This window comes from Nuphar pumila, chromosome 1 (assembly GCF_984573655.1).
Source record: "Nuphar pumila chromosome 1, dmNupPumi1.hap1.1, whole genome shotgun sequence".
NCBI classification, from domain to species: domain Eukaryota; kingdom Viridiplantae; phylum Streptophyta; class Magnoliopsida; order Nymphaeales; family Nymphaeaceae; genus Nuphar; species Nuphar pumila.
Window position 1 is genome coordinate 5,270,681 of NC_143249.1, and position 21,009 is coordinate 5,291,689.

Here is a 21,009-nt window from a genome sequence, read left to right on the forward strand (position 1 = left end):
TAATAATCACGATAATTAAGAGAAAAAAACGGCAATATTTGTTACACAGCGGACGAGGCCTGGCGTGGCATCCCGAGAAAAACGGAAACAAACCCAACCCGTGACCCGAAGTCCAAGAACCTCAGTCTTCACCGTCGGGAACCTCATCTGCACGTGCGAAACTCGAGCGGGAGCCGACAGGGAACGTCGCGGGCACGCGTCTCACACGTGCGAGGTAGCCTATGAATACACCGCCGGTGACTCTCTCCCTCTCTCTCTCTGGAGAAGAAGGAGACGCCAAGTGAGGAGAGAAGATGAGTCGGGTTGCAGAGGGCGAGAAGGAACAGGACGCTCTGCTCTCCTCTTCCATTTCTGATGATGAGGAGGAGGAGAAGGCGTTCGAGGAGCGGGAGAAGGTCGTGATCGGGATCTTGGAGGATTCCGGCGAAGCCGATCCGTTTCCGTCGTCTCCACCGGCGTTCTCGTGGCGGAAGCTCTGGCTTTTCACGGGCCCGGGGGTCCTCATGAGCATCGCCTTCCTCGACCCCGGAAACCTCGAGGGCGACCTCCAGGCCGGGGCGATTGCTGGGGACTCGCTGCTCTGGCTGTTACTCTGGGCAACCGCCATGGGGCTCATCATCCAGCTTCTCTCCGCCCGGCTCGGCGTCGCCACCGGGAGGCACCTCGCTGAGCTCTGCAGGGACGAATACCCGGCGGCAGCGAGGGTCTCGCTCTGGCTCATGGCAGAGGTTGCGCTCATCGGAGCAGATATCCAGGAGGTCATCGGGAGCGCCATTGCCATCAAGATCCTCAGCAACGGGTTCCTCCCCCTCTGGGCTGGCGTGCTTATTACCGCCATTGATAGGTGAGGTTTCTGTGGTATTTTCCTTTATTATTTGATCTGGGAAGATTGTGCGGTGGTTGTTGGTTTCTCTGGTTTTGATTAGGGTTATTGGATTAGAAATTGGGGTTTCTCCCCCTTTACTGCATTAATGCCACCCTCACGCGCACGCACACATACACATATTCAATTTACTGCATTGTGGATGTATGAATTTGTCCTTTTTTGTATTTGATTATGTACTTTTAGGTTTTGTTTTCTTTCAAATTGATGCTCGAGATCTGGTTTTGTGTATCTATTTGTGGATTCAATGAGAAATTTGTCTTCTTTTCTTTTCTACTGCGGTGCTTGATTCCATATTAACGTTTGGTCAAAAGTTGATGCTGGAGAGCTGATTTGTTAATTATTTGGCGTGTGGGTATATGCTTTTGTTTGTCAATTATTTGGTTAGTTTGGTGTCGAAGTTTTGTTGTGACTTTGATGTTTTCTTTTCCTTTTTTCCATCGTGGTGAACAGTTTCATATTCTTATTTTTGGAGAACTACGGGGTGAGGAAATTGGAAGCAGTATTTGGGGTGTTCATTGCGACCATGGCACTTTCTTTTGCTTGGATGTTTGCAGACACCCTTCCGGATGGGAGGCAGTTGTTACTGGGTATGGCCTATGAACTACTAATTTTGTAGTACTTTCTTAATGTAGTTGTACTGTACTTAGAAAGCACTACTTTTGTTGATTTCTTTAATGTGAAAATGGATGTATTTTATATCTGTAGGTGTGCTGGTTCCGAGACTCAGCTCAAAAACTATAAGGCAGGCTGTGGGAGTAGTGGGTTGTATAATTATGCCACATAATGTATTCCTACATTCTGCTCTCGTCCAATCAAGAAATATTGACACAAAAAACAAAGTTCGAGTTCAGGAGGCTCTCAAGTACTACTCGATTGAGTCTTCACTTGCACTGCTTGTCTCATTTATAATTAATCTGTTGGTCACAACTGTTTTCTCAAAGGGTTTCTATGGGACAAAAGAAGCTGAAAACATTGGCCTCGTAAATGCTGGTCAATATCTTCAAGCGAAATATGGCGGAGGGGTGTTTCCCATACTTTATATTTGGGGAATTGGATTATTAGCAGCAGGACAGAGTAGCACAATTACAGGAACTTATGCTGGACAATTTATCATGGGTGGTTTTCTCAATCTCCGGATGAAGAAATGGATAAGGGCTGTAATCACGAGAAGTTTTGCCATTGTGCCAACAATAGTAGTCGCTCTGGTGTTCAACACATCTGAATCCGCACTTGATGTCTTGAATGAATGGCTTAACGTGCTTCAATCATTGCAGATACCATTTGCTCTTATTCCACTTCTTTGTTTAGTCTCCAAGGAGCAACTCATGGGCAGTTTTAAGATAGGATCTGTCACCAAGGTAAGTGTATCTTTCTTCCTTATCTCTTGGTTATGCATTACCGTGAGTACTTGAAGTAATATATCTTTCTTCTCTCTTTTAAGGAGTTGTGGTTATGATTTACCATGAGTACTTAAAATTAGACAGTCCACTATTTTGCTGATTGCAATATTTGGTTTATATTTGGATTGCATGACGACTTAGTTGTCTGTTTTTCAGATTCACTTTCTCACCAGCCAGTAGCAAGGAAGTTGATGATTAACACATAACTGTTAGGCAATGATTCACTCATGTTTTAATTGAACAAACCTTCAGACTCAATTTATGCCATAACAATTTCTTGTTCAGGTTTTAATTTATTGGTAACTCATTGCAGTTCCAACCTCCAATAATTGGCTAAATTTTGATAGTCAAATAAGTGATCAAATGTGTTGTATTTCCTCATTTGCACAACACTATAATCTCTCTCTCTCTCTCTCCAAAAAGATGAATGGGAAAATATCAGGATATTTTGAAATAGTTTTAAATTGAAATGTCATGATATTCTATCAAAACTCGACCTCACGGAGGGACGGTTCTGTAGATATGGTCGTGCGTATGGCTTGGGTGTAAATCCCAAGGGAGGGCAACGACAGAGAGGAGGGAGAAAAAAATGTTCCCTCCTAGGCTATGTCACATGGGTGCAGGTGCGGGTGCGGGGATTCGGCACTTCCAAAAAACCCGGGTGCGGCAGGGGCAAAAATGTAAAAGGGGGGTCCGGGGGGTTCCCCCCGGTGCGGGTCCTGCTGCGCGGTCAGCGGGCAGGGGGTTATAGGGGGGCAGCGCCCCTCCCAAGATTTTTTTTAAAAATTCCACAGCCCATTTCATAGGGATTTAAAAAAAAATGGACCAAAATGACCCTGGGTGCGGTCAACGCACCCAGGGTCGGGTTGATCGCACCCGCGTCGAGTGGCGTCAACGCGGGTGCGGCACCCTGCTAGCCGAATCCCTGTGACATAGCTCCTAGGCCAGCGTCAAGGGTGTGAGGAGGGAGAAACATGTCCCCTTGGGTTTGAAAATCTTAAACAAGAATGAAGAGATAAGAATAATCTCAATCAAACTTCATTCGTAACTAATCAAGAATAAAAGAACACATATTTAAAGAATCTAACAAAAAATCCTAAAAAAACAATAGTCCAAGAAAACAAGAATTCCAATAAAAAAGGTAGTCTCCTAGTGCTGATCAGACTGAGACTCTTGGGCAGAACTGGATCTGGATCTTACAAATTGAATTCTCCTTGGACAAATCTGGGATAGTCCCTAACAATCCACCCCTCTCAAACTCTCCTTGTCCTCAAGGCGAGAATTATCTGGAAACTACTACAACAACTGATCCTTGTCACCTCTGGGGTCAAACACTAGGCATGAGGTTTTCCTGTAATGAGATATGCGGAAATATAAAGAGTGCGATAAACACTTGCAATGTCCTACAATGGACAAACAAAAGAGACAATAGCCAAGTCCACAAAGGGACAACACATACACAAGCCTTGAGATAGGCAAAAATCTAGAAGTCTCTTTATTGAGAAAGAGAGAGAGCTCTCAAGCATAAGAATTACAAAGGGGTTCACCCCTATTTATACAAGAAGAAAGGGAGAGGAAGGGAGGCCACATGGCTTCAAAAGATGTGCCAAAAAGATGGCTCCCATGGAGTCGTTGGGAGCCCCAACGACTCAATGGTGGGGCCCCTTAAATGGCTTAAAGAAAGAATAAAAAAGAAAAGAATAAAATAAAATAAATACAAAAAAGATAAAAATAAGGAAGAGGAAAAAAACAAGTACCCCTGTCAGGTATTGTGTGAAATGATCATAATACCCCTATCGGGTATTATGGTGCTCTAGGAAAAATACATACACACACACACACACACACACACACACACACACACATATATATATATATATATATATATTAACATTTCCCATGTGCCTTGATTTTGCTTGGAAAATGATTGTGTCCTTGAGCATGACTGACGTCAATCCAACTCTTCGGATGTTGCACTTGTTAAAATGTAATATATATATATATATATATATATATATATATATATATATATTTGTAATACCCTATAAGGGAAAATTAGTCTTTTTCATTTTCATGTATATTCTTTTTGCTCTTTTTCTTTTTATTTTTCTTATTTTTTCCTTTTTGATTTTTTGTCTTTCGCCATCGAGGGGCCCACATCATATAGACGTTGGGCCCCTCCAACGGTCAATAATATGACCATTGGAGGGGCTCCAACATCTATACGTGGAGCCCCTCCAAGGGTCCTATGGTGTATAAATAGGGGTCTCACCCCCTTTTTTATTCTTAATCTTTTATAAAAGCTCTTTCAAGGATTCAATAAAGATTCTTTTTATTTCATGCATTTGTGCATGTGTATACTTTAGTAAGTGTTCATCTTGTGCCTTTGTGCACACATATCAAGTGTTCATCTTGTACATTTGTGCACATATTTCATGTTAAGAACTTAGTGCGTTTGTACACATAGTCTCTTTGAAGGCATTTTCACATGGTATCAAAGCTTGGTCTCTAGAAGAATAGCTCGTGTTGCGCATTCACAGTGGTCGCCTCGAAAAATGTGCCCATTCCTTATTTTTGTTCTTTTGGCGTGGAAGGCTCTTGCAATTTATTTCAAGTGAGACACACTACATCAAGTAAGCTCAAAGAAGACACGTTGTGTTTAGCTTTCAAAGTAAGAAGATTTTTTCTTTCTCATAAAAGCCTCTCCATGAGAAAATGATTCTCATTTTTTTCTTGGATTCAAACTCAATGGGTCAAACTAGCATGTTTGGGACGGTAATATGGAAGCTCATATCAAGGGAAAAGGACTTTGGGGCTATGTCACAGGTACGATTCCTGAACCCGAACAAAAAATCACTATAGTTGAAAAAAGGTGAAATTAAGGTTCTTGATGGAGAAGAAAGAGAGAAAGCCTTTGAAGAATATAACAAAAAACATGAAGAATGAGAAATGAAGAAATATAAAATCCTTTCATGGATTTTTTCTACGGTAGAGACTAGGATTAATGCCAATATTTTGAAATTTAAAAAGGCATTTCAAGTTTGAAAATTTCTTGAGAGGATGTATACCTCAAGAGATCTATCCCATAAATATTATCTTCAAAAAGGGCATTGACTCTTCAACAAGGGGAAATGTTTATTAGAGAATACTTTGCCGAGTTGTCATCTATTTGGGATGAACTTACACTCCTTGAACCAAAATGTAGTGTAGAAGTTATTGAGCTACGGCACAAGCAATTAGAAGATCACTTCTTCAATTTTTTGAATGGGATTAGACCCAAATTCAAACAAACTAGATCCTCTCTTCTATCTTTTTTTACCTCTCCACCTCTAGAAGACGTTCTTACCAAACTAAGTGGAGAAGAAAGTAGATTGGGAATGAACAAATCCAATCAAAATATGTTGGTCGTTCCTTCAACAAAAGATGAAAATGAAGGAGCTTATGCCGTTTCTGATAGAAATTGTGGATCCCTCTTGTCATACACAAGACTGAACACAGGTTGAGGAGAAAACACGTGAGCTGCAGAATCCTCAATCAGAGGTTGTTGTATTGGCTTCCATTTAGATATAGGATGTTACAATTACTAGGGTACGAAAATACCCATTACACAACAAGGGGAATTTACAATATGCCTTTAATGAACTTAATGAACATGTGCTTATTTAAATAAAACGTGAATTGGGTTTGGATAAGATCCAAACCCATCGTGAATGGTGACTTCTTTTCATCCTCCCTTAAGTTTTACATGGTTTTGAGCCATGAACAACTTGCCTTTCAGCATCCAAAATTTGTCCTTGATAAGCCCTTTGGTAAACAAGTCAGCAACTTGATCAGTAGTCCGAACAAATTCTGGTTCAATCTTCTTTTCTTCAACTTTTTGTCTTACAAAATGTTGATCAATTTCAATATGCTTGGCACGACTGTGGTGGATAGGATTAAATGACATGTTGATGACACTTTGATTATCACGTAAGAGAATACTTTTAGATATCGATTCTCCTACTTCTGTCAACAGATGTCTGATCCATGTTACTTCAGCTGTAGCAGCTGCCATTGATCTATATTCAGCTTTTGTGCTCGACTTGGCAATAGCCCTTTGTTTCCTACTGCTCCATAAGACAAGATTTAGGCCAACGAAAACACAATATCCTGAGACTGACCTATGCTCATCTGGATCTCCTGCTTAGTCTGTATCTGTGTAAACAAGAAGTTCATGCATGTGACGTTCACTCATACTCTTTCTGTACAAGAGATCATCCCCAATAGTTCCCTTCAAATATCGGAGAATATGTTTAACAACTTCCATATGTCCAATATGTGGTTCATGCATGGATTGAGATACCTGATTGACTGAATAGACAATATCAGAGCGGGTAAAGGTGAGATATTGAAGCATCCCTACTATCCTGCGATATCCTGTAGGATCCTCATACAAATCTCCATCTTGGGAATTGAGTTTCTGATGAAGTACACTGGGCGTGCTTAAAGGCTTGCAATCTTTCATACCTGCTTTGCTTAGAACATCAATAGCATATTTATGTTAAGTGTCATGCCTTCAATAGTTCTGTCAACTTCTACTCCAAGGAAATATTGCAGTTTACCAAGGTTCTTCATCTTGAACATGTGATTCAGGAGTTTTTTGACCTGTTCAATATGTTCATTAGAGTTACCTCTAATGATAATGTCATCTACATATATCAATAACAAGGTCGTTGTATCTTTACATTTGAATATGAAAAGAGAATGATCAAGAAGAGATCGACTAAAACTATATTTCTCTATTTCAAGAAAAAAACTGTCAAACCAAGATCGAGAGGCTTGCTTCAGACCATATATATCTCTCTTTAATCTACACACATATTCTTTGGAGTTTCCTTCTGCATACCCAGTGGGTTGCTCCATGTACACTTCCTCCTTTAGAGTTCCATGTAGGAATACATTTTTTACATCCAGTTGACTAATAACCCACTAATGCTCAATAGTCAATGATAGTATGATTCGAATAGTGCCCATTTTCACAACCGGACTGAAGGTTTCATCATAGTCTTGTTCTTGCTCCTGAGTGAATCCCTTGGCAACTAGTCTAGCCTTATAGCGCTCAATAGTACCATCCGGCTTATACTTTATTTTATACACTCACTTGGACCCAACCACATTTCGATCATGTGGTATGGGAACAATCTCCCAAGTGCCACATTCATGAAGAGCCTCCATTTCTTCATTCATAGCTTCAATTCATCGCTTAGAATTTGTTGCTTGATAAAATGTGGTGGGTTGATCTTCCTTACCTAAAGAGGTTAAGAAGAGTTGGAAATCCATAGTGAAATTCTCATAGCTTACCCATCGATTAATAGGATGTCGGGGTCAAGTGGATCTTCTGGGAACATATGATGGAGTAAAATTAGAAGAAGAATGCATCTCCTGATCAGAATTGGGGAGAGTCCCCTTCTCACGTCGAGAGTAAACAATGCCTTTATACCTTTTGGGAGGCAAGATTGGATCTGAAATGACACTTTCCTGAGTCCTTTGTATAGCATCAGACATGTGGTCCTCAACTCCTTGATTACATTCTGAAGGACAAACATCATCAACACTAGAAAAGAGATCAGAGTTCAACCAGGGATGAGAAACTTCAATTTCAGGAAGAGTGTTAAAATTGTGGTCAAAATTCAATTCATCAAATACAACGTTCCTGGATATTTTGATACGCTTGCTCACGAGATCATAGCATCTGTAGCTTTTATGATCATCAACATACCCAACAAATTTGCACTTCAAGGCCTTATCCTGAAACTTGTGTTGCATTGAACTGTCAACGTGAACATAATATACACACCCGAATACTCTCAAATCATGATAATTTGGATGAACGCCATGTAAGGAAAAGTAGGGTGATTTGTTTTCCTTGATATTCATGGGCAATCTGTTTATGATATGAACGACTGAATGAAAAGCCTCTGCCCAGAAGGTAACTGGAAGGTTACTATCATGCGTCATGCTCATTGCACTCTCGACAATATGGTGATGCTTTCGTTAAGCTATCCCATTCTGTTGAGGTGTATGAGGGCAAGACACCTGTCTATGTATTCCATTGGAAACAAATGATATTATCAGTTAATTGATTTTTAATAAAAGAGTGAAAAATCTGAAATAACTTAAATGTTTTAGATTTGCATTTCATAAAGAAAATCCATGTATACCGAGAATAACTATCAACAAAAATGAGATAATATCTACTGCCAGACATGGAGGAAACTGGGGCCGGACCCCAAACATCAGAACAAATAATTTCAAATGGTCTTGAAGCTCTTTTATTAATAGAATGAAATGGAAGAATATAACTCTTACATTGAAGACAACTAGAACACTTTTTATCATTGACATTTAAACTTAGACTTGACTTGGGAATAAGGCTGCTTGAAGCAAGCTTTTCAATAAAACCACTACTACAATGACCTAGACGATCATGCCAAAAATTCGACTTATTACACTCAGAAAGACTAAAAACATTCTCAGGAGGGACTGAAGAAGAAGATGATGTGAGTTTCAAGGTAGAAGGATTCTCTTGGAACACGTATATATTCCCTTGTCGTTTTCCTTCAGCGAACGTTTTCCTCGTGTGAAGGTCCTTGACACGAACAAAAAAAGGAGTAAACTCAACTGAAGCATTGATGTCATCTACAAGCTTAGAGACAGAAACAATATTTTTCTTGATACTTGGAGCATAAATGACATTTGAAAGAGCAAGAAAAGAAGAAGACATAGGAATGACAGAGTTTCCAATGTGAGAAATACAATGGTGAGACCCATCTCCAGTGACTATACTATTTCTACCAGCATAAGGAATAAGAGTTAGGAGCTTACCAGCATCACCAGTGACATGAGTGGTTGCACCAGAATCATCATACCAAGTGCCCTGATCGTTTTGTTTCAAATTTAATTCAGCTAGAGCAGATAGTAACAACTCCTTGACTTCGCTACTATTCTTCAATTTATCTGACACTTTGCTGGTCCCTAGTTGTTTGCCTTTATTTTGAGGATTAAACCAACAATTAACTTTGATATGCCCCTTTTTATTGCATAGAAAACAGGTTGGTATTGATCTTTGCCTCTGTCCATTGGGTGAAATATTGGGTGTAGGTAGGATGTCACGACTTCCTTGTCCATTTCTTTCTTGACCCCCTGTTTCCTGAAAATCAAACATACCATGTCTTCGTCCATAGGCAACTCCTGTGGCAAGGACATTGTGTGCTCCAACTTGGGCATGAGTATCTTCAGAGAATCCCTTCAAGGTCATCTCATACTGTAAAAGCTTGGCACACAGAACTTCAAATGTAGGTAAAGCTGACAGACACAATAAAGAAGTAACCATCGTATGATAATCTGATCCCAGTCTATTCAAAGTTTGTTGAACCATATCTTTGTCACTAACCGCGCATCCCACGATGGCCAACTGATCTGTAATGGTTTTCATTTTGTTCAAGTACTCCATGACAGTCATGGAGTCCTTCCTCAACATTTGAAACTCTCTCTTTAAAAATAATACTCTGGCCTGAGAAACTTGAGAGTATGTCTGAACCAATCGGTGCCTTGAAACTAACATATTTTCTTTGAGAATATGAGAAAATATAGATAGAAAGTGCAAAACAGATTGCGCAGAAAGAAAACAAGACAGATCTGGGATCACTTCCAGATCTGAATCAGATGTGCCCTCAAGATGCAAAAAAATATGACGGGATTTTATTGAAGCTTTGAAATCACGCAAAGATCAAATGATTCAAATCCGATCTTGCGTGATTTTCTGAAATTGTTAATATATAAGAACACGTGCAGCAGTGAGACGAAAACGTGAGCAGAAAATCAGCAAACAGAGAATCTAGGTTTTGGATAAGAGAGATATGTTGGGTTTTATATGAAGGAGGAACCGTAAACACAATATCACTTTGAATGATAAGAAGAATAAAAGGGGAAATCAGTAAGAGAAGAGGTAAAAGAAAAGAAGGAGATCCGTAGAAAAAAGAAGAAAATCTAGGAGACGAGAAAACTTTACCGTTTATAAGAAGATCATGATCCTTAAGGTTGGATTTGAGGCTCTAATACCATGATAGAAATCGTGGATCCCTCTTGTCATACACAAGACTAAACACAGGTTGAGGAGAAAACACGTGAGCTACAAAATCCTCAATCAGAGGCTGCTCTATTGGCTTCCATTTATATATAGGATGTTACAATTACTAGGGTACGAAAATACCCATTACACAAGGGGAATTTACAATATGCCATTAATGAACTTAATGAACATGTGCTTATTTAAATAAAACGTGAATTGGGTTTGGATAAGATCCAAACCCATCATGAATGGTGACTTCTTTTCAGTTTCTAGACCGAGGAATAATTTGAAAACATATAAACCCCCTCATTTTAATAAATTCCAAAATCAAAATCAAGGAGCGAGAGAAGATGGTGGTCAAAATGAAAGGTACCAAAGAAGAGATTATGGTAAAATCATTTGCCATTTTTACAAAGAACCGAGACATATTAAACCGATTTGTCCAAAATGGAAGAAGGTGGCTATGTCTACAACATTTCAACCACACAAGGATGATGGTCCATCTACTTTCAACAATGGAGCACTATCACTAAGTCAAATTATGGAAGCTCTTCAACCTCTTCTTAAGGAATTCATTTCTGGGGCCGCCATGTCAACCCTCTCGCCTCTTGGTAAGACTTCTTGGCTTTTAGATTCGAGTGCTTTCTTTGGGACGACACCAAATATTTTTGCTCTTTCCAAATACACAAAAACTATACCTCTTTATTTTGTCTCAACCGCAAATGGTGCATCTCTTGAAATCAAAGGGATTGCAAATTTTGAAAATCAAGGATTTTTTATTCCTAAAATTTGATTTATACCTAAACTAAATTTAAATTTGCTTTCGGTCTCTCAACTATCGAACCATGGGTGTGATATCAAGTTCTCATCAAATAAAATGTTGGATACAGGATCGTCGCTCCAAGAAGTTAATTGGAGAATGCTCTAGAAAATGAGATCTATACTACATGGAATTTTTTCAAATTCGAGAATACTCTTTTTGTAATATTGTCCAACATAAAGATTTAAATGTTTGGCATAAACCTCTTGGGCATCCCAATATTGCCAAGCTTTCTTATTTGCATTTTGTTAAAGATTTTTGTAAAAAAGACTTCAATTGCAATGATTGCATTCTTGAAAAAATGAGAAGCTTGCCTTTTGAACAAAGATCTATGTTTACAACCAAACCAGTTGAAGTTGTGCACTTAGATGTATGGGGACCGACACCCGTTATATCTAAAGGAGGATTATCTTATTATGTCATTTTTGTTGATGATTATTCTAGATATTGTTGGATATATTTTCTTAAACATAAACATGAGGTATTTACGTCTTTTAAGACATATCACATGATGATCAAAAATCAATTTAACGGCAAGTTAAAGATTCTTAGAACCGATTCCGGAGGAGAATATCTCTCAAATGAGTTTAAAAACTATCTTGAGATTAATGAAATTATCCATCAAAAATCATGTCCTAAAACACCTCAAAAAAATGGCTTAGCCGAAAAAAAACATAGACATATAGTTGAAACAATTAGAAGCTTGCTTATTTCTCAAAAAATTCCTAATTCCTAAAAGATTTTGGGCTGAGGCGGATCTTGCATCCGTTTATTTTATAAATTGTCTTCCTTCAAAAAATTTAAATAAAATATTACCTTTTGAAATTATGTATCAAAAGGAACCCGATTATAATAGACTAAGAGTTTTTAGATGCAAATGTTTCGTTCTTACCGACAAAAATGACAGACTTTCACCAAAAATTATTCCTTGTGCATTTCTTGATTTATAAATATATTTATTTATTTATTTCAGAGTTACCGAAAACGTCCATGGGATAGGGGAAGCGCGCTTCCCCGAGACACGCTTCGGAAGTGTGAAACGCGACGCTTTCGAAACACATGTTTTATTAAGGAAGCACATGTTTTATTAAGGAAGCGCGTCCCCCTTTAAAGGGGTACGCGTGTCTCTTTAATGGGGGACATGTACCCCTTTAAAATGGGACGCTTTTCAAGGTTATGACTAGTTTGCCCTTAAATATCTTTTTTTACACGTGTGCTTTAAAAATCAACACGTGAATATGCCCTTTAACTAAGGGTAAAATCGGCATTTTACAAAACCCGTGAAAAAACAAAACCCTGAGGGCTTAGGGTTTTGTTTTTTCACGCATCCGAGTCTCTCTCTCTCTCTCTCTCTCTCTCTCTCTCTCTCTCTCTCGAGTTTTCGACGAGTTCCGAGTTCCAGCGACCTCCTCCCTACTTCTGGCGATGAATCCATTCAGGTACGCTCAGTTCTCTTCTCTCACTCTATTTCTTCTTTTTCCTCTCTCTCACGCTCTCTGTTGGGTCATCGGTGAAAAGGGGTCAGCATGGGTTTTCTATCAGACTTGCTGATGTGTTCCCCTTCATTCATGCTGACCCCAAGCTGGCTTTTTGGGAAGCTCATTCCCACCTTGCTAATGGCCATGTTGGCATGCCAACAGCTAATCAGTCAGGTGGGATTGAGTTCCCACCTCTGGCCTGCCAGCAGTAATCGGTATGAAACTTCGGCACATTTATGGCTGGTATTAGAATATTGTGTTGGTGGAGATCTTATGACCTTGCTAAGACATGTAATTCTCTTCTTCTATTCCTATTTTCACCATAGAATTCCACAAAATTAAATATTCCATCAGCAAAGTTTTTTTATTATACTTCCTAGATCCATGTCGTGCTTATATTTTTTGCTCATGACCTTTTAATGGTCATTTTTTTTGTTGGAACAGGTAACAAGACACACAGACATGATTTATAATGCTCCTCATATTGGACAAGAAAATCATGCCATTTTAGTTAATTTTTATTGCTGACATTCTCGGAAGATTCCCCTCTCTCTCTTGTCCTTTTTATTTCATGTAACTGATAACAAGAATATTTAATGTAGTTTTACATTTTGTAGTGGAAATTATATAGTTAATCTTGACTCCAATTTTGGCCAAGTGAAACTCGGTGTGGCAGCCAGACAATAATATTGTACAGCATTGTGAATATTAATTTTGGCCAAATGCATAATATGTTTATATCCCCTATATATGGCCATATCCATGTGACATTGAGATAAATGTAATCTCATTGTCTCAGCAGTTTGTGGAAACAGGAGCTATTTAAATTTTGAAACACATGCCACGGGGTAACTTATTTGGTTTTCAATGTAAACGCCTGTCAACAAGAATTTGATTTCATAATTTGAATGGTTGGGAATGTCAAGGATAATACCTATTTATGTAATTCATACTTAATAGTGTTACAAGTTGATGGGCCTTGGTTAAGCTGTCTATAGTTCAAACTTGGGACCAAGTCTTTTTTTAAACCACGTTTACCAAAACCCATCTTCTTCGTTCATCCCTCTAGAATTTTTTAAGCATCAATAGCAGAAAGGTTAATAAAAACCATTTTCTAAGCTCTTGAAATGTTAATCAAAACCACATTTTCGCTTCTCTTTAGATTCTTATTCGCTTCTCGTTCGAATCCTATGTTGTTTCCTTCTTCGCTTCCGGGTCGCTTCCTAGGTCGCTTCCGAGACGCTTCCTAGGTCGCTTTCGAGATGTTTTCCGGTTCGCTCCTAAGTTGTCTCTCGCTTCCCGCTTCCTAAAATTTTAGAATTGCCTCGCTTCCCGCTTCCCACTTCCGCTTTCCGTATCGCTTCCCGCTCTCGCTTCCTCGACTGGCAACTCTGATTTATTTACTTACATATGTATGTATGTATATATGGATTTGTGTGGGTGTGTATTGTTAAGTTATATGTATAATTTCATATATATATATAACTATAATTAAAAATGTAATTTAGGTTGCCCACTAGGGGCATTTTGGTTATTTTATACAAATATGACTGTTGGGAGCCTCCCAACGTCTATTTGGAGGCTCCCTCTTGGCCTCTTCTTGTCTATAAATAAGGGCTTAAGACCTCTTTTATTTGCAAGCTTCTTTGAAGCTCCTTGATGAATAATAAATTCATTATTTTTGAGTGTTATCTCTCTTTTGATATTGTATGCACTCTTGTGCTTGTGTAAGCCTTAGTGCTTTTTGGATTGTCCCATAGTGGAATTGTGAATGTGCACTTTGTAATTGCATTCTTTAAGCCCTTAGTGGTTTTTGTGCTTTGGACCATTTGTGGGTGTGATTTGTGCCTCTTGAGTGAAGTGTGTGAAGACTCCTTGTTTTGTTACATGGTATCAGAGCGAGGGTATTTTTGGCCCTTTGTAGTGTGATCATCATGTGATCGTGGTACTCGTTTGATCGTGGTGATTGTGGTGCCCAAGAGGTTGTGTTGGCTACATGTTTCTCTCTCTCTCTTATAATCTCTCAAGTTAAATAGAGCTACATGATGTGGGCTTCGGTATGCATTCTAAAAATCCTTATATATGACTATTTTTCAGTACTTTATCTTTAAAAAGATTTTTATATATTTTTGAAAATTTTGTTTGAAATATTATGGTTATTTCTTAATCGTGTAAAATATGTTTTCTTCAAAATTAAATTGGAACTAGAGTTTGTGTTTTGATATTAACTCATAAGTAGCATATTATTGAGCTCTTTATTAGTAAATTTGTATACGTTTTCATTCAAAGCATATATATTTAATTGAATTTTTTTGAACATTTTTATGATTATTGGTAATTTCATGCATATGTTAAGGCATGTTCTTTGAAATCTATGCAAAGTTGTTTTTTTTAAATGAGTTAATGCTTCTTGCATACTTGTTCTTCAATAAAAGATTTTATTTTTATCTTTTTGTGCTTGTGCTCTTTGTAGCATTTGTGATTGTGTCCTTGTTGACACTTGTGCTTGTGTATTGCACTTCTTGTATAGTCTTGATCAATAAAATATTGTTTTTATTCTGTGTGTTTGCCTCTTTAGTTGGTGTTTGTGTGTGGGCTCATTTTGTGGGTTGTGAATGTTCTTTTGGTACTTCGGTGGAACTTTTTGAGTGCCCACTTTGTTGTTTTGGTAAATATCTTTTAGAGGACCTTGTTTCCTTTTATTGGTGAACATCTTTGGAGACTTTCATTTCATTGCATATTAATTCAAAGTATATTTTGGATATATTAATGTCTTTATAATTATTTGTGCATATTCTTATAATATATTAAAAATTATGTTCTAAGTAATTATGTGCTTTCTTAAGGACTCTAATTACTATAATTATATGTTTTCTATGCCTCTTTCTTTTTGAACAAATGGAATTTTCATCTTTAGCCTTTTATGGATGCCCTTTTGTGGGCTTTGTTGGTATGCCCTTAATGGCACTAATTTTCTTGATTAACGGTTCTGGTCATTTATAAAATATTAAATATTACAGTGGATTTTATGTGGCCTTAAAGTTATTATATTATTGGATATGCATGAACTTTTAATCTCTTTGTGAGTATCCATGATTGATTGTGCTTGGGTATACTCTTGGTCTTGAGTATGGTTCGTTAAGAATTTTTAAAAGTTTTGCCCCTCCTTTTATGTTGTATACCATTGTTGTCTCATAATAGCCTTATAATCTAAATTGAGGTATCTCTCTTCATAGCTTGTTTATATTAGCCATACTCATTCTTCATTGTTATTGATGTAACCTTGATTGTCTTTACTTACAAGGTTTATGAAAAATTATAAATTAATATCTTGTGTGCATATAATTGCACAAATCTTTACAAGGTTTTTGCCTAACTTTATTGGACTTGATTTAAAACTTGCTTTTTCAAATCGGATATTTGATATAAACTCACCTATTTGGAAATTGAATTATGTGAGTATGTATTGCCTTTTGTGGCATTTGGATTGTCCATCAGAGAATTTTATATGATGCATTGGCATTGTTATTTATTCAGAGATGTTTGTTGGGGTGAGTTGTGTGCACCTCGTTTTATGTCAATTTAAATTGTCAACTTGTAGTTTGGCTTTAACTGACGGTTGATTGTTCTCTGAATTTGTGAGTATCACTCATTTGTTGATTGACCATTGTTATTATTATGGATGCTTATAACTTTATTTATTTGTGATGGCAATCTATTGTTTAAAACCATGGCATTTTGAATGATTGTTAAAATTGATATTCTTTTTAGTGACATTAGTGTGCTTCCATTACAAGCTTTCTTACCTCGAGTAACTTCTTTTTTTTATGCTTTCTATTTAAGTATCATTATATCTAGACAAGAAATGTTTGTTTACACCTTCGTGTGTGTTTTTAACCCGTTGTTGGCATTATAATTATTTTCTTGATCTAGTCGTTGATACACTTGTTTTTCTAGTGTCATTATATGTAGACAAGAGATGCTTATTCACACATTCATATGAGTTTAATCTATTGTTGGTATTGTGATTATGCTTTTGTTTTAGTTGTTGATACACTTATTTTGTGTGTCATTATATGTAGACAAGAGATGTTTATACATACTTTCGTTTATGTCTTTGGCCCTTTAATGACTTTATATTTATGCTCTTGCTCTAGTCGCTGATACACCTAATTTTGAAGCTTAAAGATCTAGTGAGGTGATTTCTTGTGATGGTCAAACTATTGTTGAGATTTACAAACATCATTCATTGTGTTATATGAGATTTTTTAAATCTCTCCACAAAATTTATGAATTTTTACTAATTTATCTTTATATGAAAAATGGTTATTGAAGTATTTTCAAGCATTTTGCATTGAATACGCTTTAATTGCATGATGAAAGACACTTTAAATGTGTTTCATGATAGACTGTCTTGTGTGTTTTGCATATATATTACTATTTGGAAAATATTATTTGTTGAGATTTGTGGAATTTTAAATCTCTTATAAGTTATTTTCTCTTAGAAAAGTTTTTATTGGCCCACAAGTGACTCTTTCATTGGTTCTAAACTATCGCATGATTCATTCATATATGCATTAGTTGTATGATTAATACTGCTTCTAAAACATAATGTTTGATTGATCCATGTTTGTCATATTTGTCTTATCTTAACTTTTATTAAATGATTTAAATTTTTTATTAAATCTTCTGATGTATAAAAATGACTTGTTTTCAAAAAAATCTATTTATGAGTCAAATACTCTTCTTTGTGGGATTTTATGATTTAAACAATTTTTTGTGTCAATTATTCATACTATTAATATTACTCAACAAATCCTATTTCATGTCTTGCATGCATTAATGTGCTTTTTCTTGATAAATATATGTATTAATTACCCTAAAGTTAACTTTTTTACTTGGTTGTTTTTTAGTTTTTCACATCTTATGCATGACTATGAAGTTTTTCTAGTAGGTTTTACCTTCTCATTACAAAGTATTGGGGTATCGTGCATGTTTTCATAAATGTTTAAAGTAAGTAATGATTTATAAGCATGCATCCTTCCATAATATCAATATATTTTGAACAAATAATATTTTAAAATGTTCTTGTGTATAGTTGAGATATTTGGCTTGCTGATCTATTTACATGTTCTCAAGTATTGAAGAGTTGTTTTTGAGCAAATGATTGAACAAAAATATTTAAGACTCTATACGCCCTTCAATGGAAGGAACCAATGAAGAAACATGATAAAGACTTTTAAAGACATGGGTTGTTTTGTATTTGCAAACTTATAGTTACATCACCATAAGTTTGAGGGGGGGTGTTAAGTTATATGTGTAATTTCATATATATATATATATATTCAAGATATATGTATATATAGCTATAATTAATAATATAATTTAGGTTGCCCACGAGGGGCATTTTGATCATTTTGTACATGATAGAAAATAGTTTTTTTTTCTTTTAATTTTTTTTATTTTATCTCTTTGTGTAAGGGCATTCTTGTAAAATGCTTTAATATAGTCGTTGGGAGCCTCCCAACGTCTATTTGGAGGCTCTCTCTTGGCCTCTTCTTGTCTATAAATAAGGGCTTAAGGCCCCTTGTATTTGCAAGTTTTTTTGAAGTTCCTTGATGAATAAATTCATTATTTTAAGTGTTCTCCCTTATGATATTGTATGCACTCTTGTGCTTGTTTAAGTCTTAGTGCTTTTTGGATTGTCCCATAGTGGATTTGTGCATGTGCACTTTGTGATTGCATTCTTCGTAAGCCCTTAGTGGTTTTTGTGTTTTGGAGCATGTGTGTATGTGATTTGTGCCTCTTGAGTGAAGTGTCTGAAGCTTGTTTCATTACATGAACATGTGTGTGTATGTATATATGTATATTTCTGTGTGAAACTGGACTTGGTTAGGTTAACATAGTCTGGGTTTGGACAGAAATAGACTCCAGAATAGTTGACTGCACCTGGCACTTTAGAAGCCATGTCCAAGTGTCACACCTGCACCAGCACCGGTGCAACATGGGTGTGTTGCTTTTTTAGAAGTGTCCATGTTACATAGATCCTACCTCTAAAGGTAAGACCATGAACTCCAAACTTCTCCCAACAGTCTGCCAGTAACTCCTGCATCCATGGCTAGAAAGGCTGCTAATCATCTGCTACTAATAGACATCTCTTACTAACTACATGAAAGCAGCAACAGCTATGGAAATATTCTAATGTCCAGATGCCACCATTCTTTATATCAGTCCCTTTCCTTTCCAGCTTCAGTTGGCATGATAATCTTGGGATAAAAATGATATTCAATACTAATGGGCTTCACCCCCATGAGTGCACCCTTTCTATAGAGTAGACCAACTCGCATTCGTGAAACACTAGGAACTTATCCAAGGTTTGTAGATTGGAAAGTTAGGCCATTGGAAAGAATGGAGATGGTGGCTAGACTAGAATGAAAAATGCACGATCAAGCATTGTTGGCTAAATTGAATGGAAGCAGCTGCTGAACCTGACAACACTAATCTTAGCTATTATCCAATTTTGTTTGGAAAAGTGACACCTTCTCCACATACCATCAACTGTTTTTACTGTTTTACTTCCAAGTTTCATTCCTAGCAATGAGCATGATCGCCTTGACAACCAGCAGTTCTTTCAGGAGGGCTAACAGATGGGTATTGCTCCTCACCTATGTCACATAGCTGCGGGTGTGGGTATGGATGCCGCAATGCGGCACTTTAAAAAAACTTGGGTGCGGGGAGTATATATATATATATATATATATATATATATATATATATGAACTTGATTAGGGTTAACTGAATCTACTTTTGGATAGAAATGGACCTCAGTGCGGTTGATTTTACCTAACACAAAGGAAGCTGGGTCCAAGTGTCGCACCCACTTGGGTACGGGTGCGGTGCCCTGTTAGAAGAGTCTGTGTAACATAGCTCCTCACTGTTGAGCTCTAGGATGATAGATATTTTTCATAGGAACTGAAAAGAATGTTCTATAGTCTTCTCTGCATGGAGCATGCAATAAGAAATCATATCACTTAAACTGCTGCTAATAAATCATGGACCCATAACAGTAAACTAGTCATACTAGTAATTCTAGAGAAATAAGTTATAACATGTTTTATACAAAAACAGCTCTCAGTTGCTTGCTGTTCTGGATATATCGAAGGAAGTAAACTACGTCATAAGGAGATATCACTATTTTCCTCTTGCTGGACACCTTTGATCCCCTAAATTGCATGTCACTAGCTTGGTACTTCCCATATACTACAAACAAGAAATAATTCTGTGCCAAGCCTACCACCAAATGAGGATTCACTATACAGCTGGTCTAAAAAAGAAATGGTAGCAAGAGTGTATGATTTACTATGAGCGTTCAGATTCCACTCTGGAGTATTCAATCATCCTCTCTCACTTAACTAAACTGTTGCAATTCAGTAAGTGAATACTAAACCCTTCTAATGAAACCATATCTAAAATCTCTTATCTTCCATCCTCTTATTGACACAGTCTGATCTGGGTTCTGTGACAAACTTATTAACATGAACCAATAATTAACACAACAGGGGAAAAAAAGAAAAAAGAGAAAGAAATGACATGCTGCTTGGATCATCAAGTTCCAAAGTAAGATGTGGTGACTGATAGAAATCGTGGTTCCCTGTTTCATACACAAGAGCAGACACCACCGAATGGGAGAGAGAGAAAAGAAAGCTGCAGGATTTTCCCCAATGATCGACTGTGGTATTGGGCTTCACATTAAATACATGCTGTTACAATTACTAGGGTACGAAAATACCCATCATACAACAAATGTAAATTACAATATGCCATTAGTGCCTTTAATGAACATGTGCTAATTAGAGTGCTAATTGGATGAACTCAAATTGGGTTTGGATCTTATCCAAACCCAATCGTGAATACACACTTCTTTTCAGTGACACTATATGCCATTTCTTGAACTGGAAGATAAGCATTAATCAAGATGAAGTTTCTGCCGGTGTTGACTAATGAATTGTATATACAGTAATGCAATCAAGTTTCCATCTTCATAGTTGAAATCATGATTGGCATTCTCGGGACTCGGTCTCGGATCGGCCAAGCTTGACTCAATGACTCTGACAAGTAAAGTTTTTTTCATTTTATTTATTAAAAATAAATAATAAATATGTATTTCATAGATACCAAAAGAGTATATTCATTTAAAATATGGATTTTTCATATAAATAAGCAACCGCTAAAGACTCGTTCTGTGGGGAAAAAATTTGTCTCTCGTCCATCACGTGCGCGATGGACGATGCACAAGGGTAGTCTGCTGTATGCAC

At 37.1% G+C, this 21,009-nt stretch overlaps 1 protein-coding gene across 1 annotated transcript in view; it reads left to right on the forward strand.

Moving 5' to 3' along the window:
* The first annotated feature begins 240 nt into the window (after positions 1–240).
* Positions 241–21,009, forward strand: part of LOC149847771 (metal transporter Nramp3.2-like) — a 31,806-nt gene continuing 11,037 nt past the window's right edge. The window contains exons 1-3 of the mRNA XM_090000677.1: positions 241–844; positions 1,337–1,473; positions 1,592–2,244. Coding sequence (XP_089856803.1) covers positions 294–844; positions 1,337–1,473; positions 1,592–2,244 — 1,341 coding nt within the window. The 5' untranslated portion in view covers positions 241–293. The remainder of the gene's footprint in view (positions 845–1,336; positions 1,474–1,591; positions 2,245–21,009) is intronic.